Source organism: Phocoena sinus, chromosome 20 (assembly GCF_008692025.1).
Source record: "Phocoena sinus isolate mPhoSin1 chromosome 20, mPhoSin1.pri, whole genome shotgun sequence".
Classification (NCBI taxonomy): domain Eukaryota; kingdom Metazoa; phylum Chordata; class Mammalia; order Artiodactyla; family Phocoenidae; genus Phocoena; species Phocoena sinus.
The window spans coordinates 33095882-33104525 of record NC_045782.1 but is presented as its reverse complement, the minus strand read 5'-3'; the positions used below and the strand labels follow the sequence as shown (position 1 = coordinate 33104525).

General features: G+C 49.1%; 1 protein-coding gene and 1 long non-coding RNA gene across 2 annotated transcripts in view; one reads left to right on the top strand and one right to left on the bottom strand.

Annotated features, from left to right (window-relative positions):
* Positions 1 to 8644, top strand: part of LOC116745949 — a 41155-nt gene that overhangs the window by 17982 nt on the left and 14529 nt on the right. The gene's annotated exons all lie outside the window — the stretch shown is intronic.
* Positions 1791 to 7935, bottom strand: CCL5 (C-C motif chemokine ligand 5). Its single transcript, XM_032617106.1, has 3 exons — positions 7695 to 7935; positions 6207 to 6318; positions 1791 to 2272 (listed from the first exon to the last, which is right to left on the bottom strand). The coding sequence occupies exons 1-3, from the start codon at positions 7768 to 7770 to the stop codon at positions 2185 to 2187; spliced, it is 276 nt and encodes a 91-aa protein (XP_032472997.1). The 5' UTR covers positions 7771 to 7935; the 3' UTR covers positions 1791 to 2184.

The following is an 8644-nucleotide window of genomic DNA, read 5'->3' as shown; positions in this document are numbered from 1 at the left end:
ATGCAAATGTGGATAGTCACATATATTGACACTGAAAAGTAGAAATGCCATCCCTTTACAGATTTTATCTCAGAGTCTATCAGCTGTACATCAGCTTCCATTGCCACCAACAGCTGACTGTTGTAGAGTCCTCGTGCTCGCTGAGCCACTGCTTCTGTCGAAGGTTTCATGTCATTTGTACTACACAGAATTCCTTTCATTGCTTGCAGTGATTGCTACACTGCAACCTCGACACCTAGCATAGTGCCTGGCACACAGCAGGCAGCTTGCTGTAGTGAGAAAACACAGGCCACCAAGTCCTCCGACTGGACCATCGCTTGCAATAAACTGACGTGCTGCACTGAGAAAGACAGCGTCACCACGTGGTTTTCCTGCCGAGAATGTTCATCCTGAATCTACGTATGAGGAAACAATAGGCAAACCCACCTTAGGAAATATTCTACAAAAATCCCATCTGAACTCCTGAAGAAAATACCAATATATCTTAAGGACAAAGAAAGTCTGTTGAAGGACACTAAAAAGACCTGACAGCTAAATTCAATATGTGCCTGTAATTGGAGCCTGGATTTTAAAAAATAGCTCTGGAGGACATAATTGGGACAATTGTGGGGATTTGATCGTGGACTCTATGTTAGAAAATAATATCGTGTCAGTGTTAAATGCTCCTCGTTCTGTGGTTACGCAGAATGTCCTTGTTATTAGGAGATACACACTAAAACTGTGGGGGGAAGTGATACCACATCTGCAACTTTCATTTCAGAAAAACATGTACATACCAACCATCTGTATAATACACGTGTGTGTGTATATATACACACATATATGCACGTAGATAAAGCAAATGTGGTTAAATGTGAATATTTGAATCTAGATGAAGGGTATATGGGTGTATTCTTGCAAATTTCACTAGGTTTGAAATTTTGCAGATTAAAGATGGAAAAAAAAAAGCAGCAGCTTTGGCATTGGACTTTGGACCTGGTGCGTCTAAATGTTAATTGTACCACCTTCCACCCCACCTCCCCTGTTTTTTTGGTTTGTTTTTTGTTTTTGTTTTGCTTTGGGGCTTTGGGCAAGTTATTTCCATCTCTTGCCAAGGGCTTTCCCCCACTGTAAACAGGGTTAATAATACTCCCTGCCCCAGAGGGTCATGAAGATGAAGGATGGTGGATGTAGGGAGCTGGCAATGCCTGGCACAGAGTGATAGCGCGGTTAACGCTGGCTCTGATTATGTGGATATATTTGCCAAGACAGGTTCATGGGAAGGAACACATCGATGGGAAAGTTGGAATACTCCCACCTGAAAAGTGCTGGTGCCGTGGTAGAAAACAACAAAATCCCTCCTTCTCTTTATTTGAAAGAACTGAGGTGTTTTGGGAGTGCCATGAAATCCCATTCCAGGGGCACGAGTGGTATGTCAAAGAAACCCACTGCCGGTAAGGGGTAGGGTGGGCTAGGGTGGAAGCCAGCAGAGTAGGCGGAAGGGCCGACCATGGTCTGAGGAAGCAGGGAGGTATGTGGTGGGAAGTGAGAGAAACTCTCGGGGCCTCGGGGCTGGGAGGTAGTGACTCTTGTCTCCCTTCAGAGTGGATGAGCCACTGGTCCCTTTACCTGCTCTGTCCTGCCCAGGCCCCTTTTCAGAGAGCCTGTGCCCCCGGGGCCTGCTCACTGCATAGGGCCACAACCCCCAACTCCAGGATGGACACCAGATGTGACCAGCCCTGGATCCAATGCTTAATGCTCACGAGGAAGGGGGGTTCCCGACAGGAAGTCAAACCAGGAGCTTGCTTTGTAATTGCTTTGAGAATTTTAATGAAACTCTGATTTCTTACATTTGCCAGTCAGCCCTTCCCAGTGAGGGGCTGAGATGGGCGCTTTGGTCATGGGGCATGACCGCAGGAGCCCAGTCTCCCTCCCTCCTTCTCCTCCAGAGGTGCTGACATCCTTCCTGACTGCAGAGCGGTGGCCGGGCGAGGGCTCTGAAGCTCGGAGCCTAGAGACCTCCTGTGCACAAGGCAGAGCCCCAGGAGCCCTGGGAGGCTTTTACAGCAGCTGCTGTGGGTGGTGGAATCTGTGCCCTCCAAGGAGCGGGTGGGAGGAGGGCACTGGGGGGAAACCTCCCAAGCTGTTTAGGACAAGAGCAAGAAGCAAAGTTTGCACAAGTTCAGGTTCAAGGCGTCCTTTATCCTAGCTCAACTCTAAAGCGTTGATGTACTCCTTCACCCATTTCTTCTCTGGGTTGGCGCACACCTGGCGATTCTTTCTGGTGATAAAGCTGTGGGAGAGAAGAGGGTGAGACCTGGTCAGTGCTGGGAGCGCCAGTTTTGGAGATGAGGTGGATTGAGGCGGGGGGGAAGTTGTACTGGGTGGGTTAGTTCTGGAGCTCCATACGATTGTATTGGTGGCGTTCAAGGAGAGAACATTTTCTCTTCTGTTGTGTCAAAGGGCTCCAAGCCAGAAGCAGTCCTGTGTGCATTTTAACCCCCCGCCCCCCAAGCCGCAAAAACACATGCAGCCTGGAGATCTAAGGGGATACGGGGCCCTAGGAGCCCAGGCTTGAGCTGGTCAACCACTTCTCAGCACTTCCTGTTTCAGACCCTGTGCTGGGTGCTGAAGATGCAGAGAAAAAGAGGTGTCTTCCAGGAACTGAGTCATGGCTGAGTAAGTGGGAGATGAGGTGGTGAAACAAATTTGTGATCTGGCCTTAGATAACACAGTGCCTGGCACACATAGACACTCGACAGAGGAACCCATCTGTGTGTGCCTGGGTGAACAGAAGAAGGACATGAACTTGAGTCTTGATTTCACCACTTACTAGTTAGATCACCTTGGGCAAATCACTTAGGGCCTCTGAGTCTATACGTTTACCTCTAAAATGTGGACAGAAATAATTCCTAGTTAGCACAATTGTTGTGAAGCTCAGATGAGATAGTATATATAAATTAGTTTTGGAAAATACCATGCATGTGTTGTTATTGGGGTGTTGCGGGACCTCTGCCTTAGGGTGGATCAGAGCAACATGAGCCCAAACTGGACACCATGGCTCGGAGAGGTTGAGGACCCTGCGATACTGGCAGGTGTCAAAGCACTTCTACCAATTAACCGGCCAGAATGTGGAGGCCGGTGAGGGTGGGAGGCCTTATCTCTACAGGTGTTGATGGTGTAAGTTGGAAGGCTCACAGGCCGGGGATCATGGGCTACGTCCAGCTGCCTGCCTTACCTGTTTGCTGGGAGACTGGTTCTCTCTGAGGGACACCCTGGGCCTGGCCAGCAGTGCTACCCATTAATGTGTTACTGTGGAGCTAGCCCTGCCTATGTGGACCGTTCTCATTTTGGCTTCTCCTTCAGGATGCTTTCCTGCACCTTTTTGAGATGTTTCCAGACAAAGTGAAGGCTTAGGTTATCTGATGAGAATGAGGATTTCTTGGCCCCTTTTCGTGCTCTATCATGGAGAGCGTTTTTTCTCAGGGAAGCTGCTTCCCCTTCTCTGAGCCTCACTCAGAGCTACCTGACCACCTCTCTTTCTCCCCTGCCTGGTGTGCAGAGAAGAAAGGGAGCAGAAGGGGTGTACTGGGCTCTGGTGCCTCCTAGTATTTGTCTTCTTGTTTGGGGTGGCGAGGGAGCTTCCGATGCAGACCCTGCCCTCGGCAAGCCAGGTGTCATACAGGAGATCTTGCAGACTCACTGTCTTTCCTCAGCCCCCTTGGCCTGAGGCCAGGAAGTCGAAAGGCCAGGAAACCGACATCTGGGGGGAGGGTTGCCCAGGCTTCCTGCTGCTGCTCCCTGCTGAATGTGATACTGGCTAGCAGCCCCCGTTGCCAAGCCTTCTCTCCGTGCCCACTCTGTGGGGAGCCTCTCCTGGCCTGACTTCCCTCCACCTTCACCTGCCCCTTGAGAGCAGGTGTGCTCAACGTGGCTGCCCTTTTCTCCTGTGCGCTTCCTCAAGTCTCTGGCCCTGGGTCTGGCACACCGTAGGTGCTTAATGGATATTTATTGAATGAGTTAGTGACTGAATGTTTTGCATTCACTCCTCGAGTTTCACTTGTCACTTCTATGTATATAATAATACATTTAGAGGGGGAGAAGGATGATGATGTAAGTTAACAACTTATCAGGCACCTAACTGTGTGCCAGGAAATATTCTAATTTTATCTTTCTTTTTATTATCCTCACTTTGACCCAGTGAGGGAAATACCTCTCTTTTACTGCACTTTGCCAATGAAGAAATTGAGGCTCAGAGAGGTTAAGTGACGGGCCCAAGCTCATGCAGCTACTAACTGGCAGAGCTGGGATTTTAATCAAGACAGACTAGCCGGAACAGCCAAGACTGCTGTATTCCTGCCACTGTGACATCGGGAGACCCCTTCCTCCTATAAAAAAAAAGTCACATCTCCGGCCCCAGCACCCTTTCCTCGGCTACAAACTCTTCATCGTACATTCCCTGCTGGACTTTCCATAGAGTTGTTGTGCTGGCACCTTGGTCCTTTCCTTTTTAAACAGCTCTTCCTCAGGACTTCAGGGGGCTCCACCTTCCCCCTTCTCCAGGTCTGGGTTGAAACCTCAGCATCACACTCAACCCCTCTCTCTTCCTTGCTACCGACCTCACAGCCCCTGCCAGGGCTTGCTGATTCCACCTCAGAAGCTTCCTCACCCCGTCTCTCCTTCGCTTCAGGTCCTGTTCAGCCTCAGTACCACTCATGTGGACAACAGCAGCCTCTCCACTGGACCTCTCTTGTCTAGACTTTCCCCGTTCCAGCTCATTTCACACTTTTGCTTCATTGTGGTGACACTCAAGGCCCTCAGTGCTTTCCTATACGGAGACTTTACAAAAACCAGAGGAGAGTCTTGGCGACATCCCCTCTGCCTCATACACCCTGTCCCTCAGTACAGTCCCAAGTCAAACAGCACTTTTTGCAGCAAACTTCGCCTAAATCCCTTCTCTTAGCTAAACCCTGAATCGTGGTGTGTTCCCTCTTTCCTTTTGTAACATTCTTATGCAGGGTGCCCTGGTCATTGCTACATCTGTCTTAGACTGTGAGCCCCAGAAGGGCAGGGATGGTGGTTTACTCCACTCTGCCTGCCCATAATAGGTGCTCAAAGAAGGATTTTTTTTCCTTTTGAAAAATACTTGTTTTCAGAGATAAAATTATTAGTGCTACATTTCTTTTGGCTGTGCCACATGACACGTAGGATCTTAGTTCCCCGACCAGGGATGGAACCCGCACTCAGAGTCTTAACCACTGGACCGCTAGGGAAGTCCCAGTAGTGCTAAATATTATTGCTATACTTCGAAAGATTCATCAGGACCAAAGGCCAAATCTGAATACCTGTAACTTTGCCAGTGTCACAGAAATTTTTGGATTAAAAAACGTCATCATTATATGGAAAACTTCGTGACTGCCCCATTTTCATTCTTTAAGTCTCTGTCATCTTAAACTTCTTAAGCCACTATCACTAATGACCTTGCTAGAGTAGAAAGAGGAGGCTCCAGAAACAGGCTCCATCCCTCCCTCACTTACTGTACAACCTTGGGCAAGTCACCAAACCTCTCTGGGTCTCACTTTCATTATCTGAAATGTGGAGAAAATTATGCATACCTGTCCGGGATGTTATGATAAAATGTAGAGGTAATGCATGTAAGACATTTGACACACAGTAGGCACTTCCTAGGTAGCAAGGATTATTATTTTTCTAAATATGGTAGCTTATGTATTTAAAGGAGAATCTCATTTCATTATTTCTTCATCAATCAATAACTTATTTTTTTTTAACACGCTTGACTGCAACTAGGGCCTTGACCTCTGACCTCTCCTCTTTAGCTCCTTTTGAAGTTGCAGGTGGATTTGATTGGGTGTCGGATATGAGGGACTGCGGGGTTCTTAACCGGAAAGAGATGACTGAGTCGATCTTCTCCACCCAGGGGCATGGCAGACCAGGTTCAAGAAACAGTCACATCCATAAAGATCAGAGACCTAACCTAGCCCATCAGAGTGGGGAGGATCCTTCAGGAACACCTTGTCTAGCCTTTTTCCACAATAGCGGGGGGATCTGAAGCTAGAGAGGGCGGAACCATGGTTATTTGAGCAGCCGGAGGATGGGTGGGAGTGGATGGGGCACCATCTCTGAGGGCTCATGGTGGGGGGACTGGCTCTGGGGCAAAAGGTGTCCCTCCCTCACCCCCTGGAGGGTTCCACAGGGCTGATACTCACACGACTGCTGCCATGGAGCACTTGCTGCTGGTGTAGAAATATTCCCGGAGGTGGGCGCGGGGCAGCGGGCGGGAGAGGTAGGCAAAGCAGCAGGGTGTGGTGTCCGAGGCATCTGGGAGAGGGAAGAAAGAAGACTCCTGGATTCATTGCCAATGCGCACTGGGTATTGTGCTGGGTGCTTTATATGAATTATCTTTTTTAAAGTTTTTTGTTTTTAAAATATTTATTTATTTATTTGGCTGCGCCGGGTCTTAGTTGCAGCACGTGGGATCTTCGTTGCCTCATGCGAAATCTTAGTTGCGACCAGGGATCAAACCCGGGCCCCCGGCATTGGGAGCGTGGAGTCTTAGCCACCGGACCATCAGGGAAGTCCCTATATGATTTATCTTGAACAGACTATTATCCTCCTTTGGCTGAAACTGAGGCTCAGAGAGGTAAAGTCACTTGGCCATGGACACACAGTGCCAGAGTGGGGATTCCCTCACCTAATCCTTGAGCCTTCCCTCTGTACCACGACCCCATCCATGCCTTTGGCTCTGATGGCATCCTGCATTTCCTCCGGGCTTGTCTTAGGTCTTCTGCCCTTATTCTTGCTCTCCTAGGATCCTCAATGGGTTCAGAACTTGGTTTCTTTGAGACCTAGGGTAGGTTGGGGGGAGGCTTCCAAAACTCAGACTTCATGACTGAGCCAGGACCCCTAAGAGAGGCCTGAAGATGCATATTTTATCCTGGGACCCTCTGGCTGAGGCATACTGAGAAGGGCTCTGAACAGAGAAGGAGGACTTTTTGTTGGTCAGTTAATTCAGGATGGCCCCGGGAAGTGTCAGTTGCCATTTTCCAGCAGAGTAGTAGTGTTTCAGAGCCAAACAGAGCTGGGTTTGAACACTGCTTTCCTTACTTCCTAGTTGCGTGAACTTGGACAAGTTACTTAACCTCTCCGGGGTTCTATAAGTCGAGGACAGCTACTCAAAGAGTAGGTGTGAGCATTAAATAAGATGATATTTGCAAAGCAATCAGCACAGTGCTTGACCCAGAGTGGGCATTTAATTAGATTTTGTTATCCTTTATCAAGTCCCACTTTTCTCCATCTGTGAAATGGAGGGAATATGACTGTCCCAGGAGAGTTTTACTTAGTGCTTAGAAGCTTCTTAGAAACCCTGCTGCTGCTAGACATGAGTTAGTCATGTTTGGAGGTCAGCTCGAGCTGCCCCTGCCTGCTAGTATCCCCAGCAACAGTCCACACTCAGCGAGCAACTGTAGGGCTTGGGGTGTAGACCTTGATGACACATACAAGTTGTTCAGAGGGTCCCTGCCATGAAGTGGCTTTGAGATCTATCAGGGACAACTGGACATCTGGGTAAAGCAGTACAGGGGAATGTAAGTCATAGGGTTCAGATGGTATAAATGCTACAGTTGAAAAGAGGGCGAGATCTGGGCCAGTCTAAGGATTGGACCCCGGGGGGTGTGGTGGTCAGGACCTGGACTTACATGGGGAGGCAGATGCAGGAGCGCAGAGGGCAGCCATGGTGAGGATGACAGCGAGGGCGGCGGCGGAGACCTTCATGGTAGCTGTGAGCAGAGGCTGTGGGAGATCCACCTGCCGTCTCAGGATCCTCTGCAGGGATTCTCTGCAGCTCAGGCTGGCCCTTTTTATAGGGAGCCCGGCCAGTAGAGGGGGCACCCTCACTAGGGGAGTTTCCAAAAGAGCAGCCACACACTGGCTGATATCATAAGTGAAATTGCACAAAACAGAAAAGAAAACTGAAATCGCCTCCGGAAATATGAGTCTCTCTCTCTCTCTCTCTCTCGCTGCTCTCTTCACTGCCCTCCAGTCCAGAGTGAGCTCATCACTTCCCTCTTTGCCCTTGAGAAGAACCAGCACAAGCAACGGTGGTGGAAAAATCTCTTCCTCTGCTGGCATCCTCAGCTTCGTGTGCCAGGGCAGGGGTCCTCCCAGAGGTCAGGAAGCTGCTTCCCTGGGGACAGGAGGAAGGGCAGTACGACGAGATCAGAGCCCAGGTGCCCTGGCTCTTGCTGCAGTGCTCGGTCCGCTAAGTACTGCTCACCATGAAAAGGTTCATGGTTGGGACATCCTTGAAACTGAATGAAGTGGTGGTCTGGATTAGAGCCGAGGTCCTTCCTCCATTCCAAAGAATTGGATACAGTCAATCTTCATCAATTCCTATTTGGATAATTCAGAATTAGTGACAGTTTGGCCTGGGTTGGGCTGAAGTTGACTTCTGAATTATCTAAAAGTGTCTATTGACAGTAACAAAGGCAAACGCATTTTAAAAAGCGTAATTAAAAGAAAAACATAATCTTACACCAAGGATGTTTTTTGCTAGCTATCGTCACATATGTAACTTGGTGGCTGAGGGTGACTGAATCACCCAGAATGGGGAGAACTTGTCTCATTTCTTCCACCCGAAGACTTTGAC

Coding starts and splice junctions, on each gene's coding strand:
- CCL5 (XM_032617106.1), bottom strand. CDS start 7,770: ATGAAGGTCTCCGCCGCCGCCCTCGCTGTCATCCTCACCATGGCTGCC. Junction 6,319..7,694: donor TCCTGCATCTGCCTCCCCAT/GTAAGTCCAGGT, acceptor TCCCTCTCCCAG/ATGCCTCGGACACCACACCC. Junction 2,273..6,206: donor TGCTCCATGGCAGCAGTCGT/GTGAGTATCAGC, acceptor TCTCTCCCACAG/CTTTATCACCAGAAAGAATC.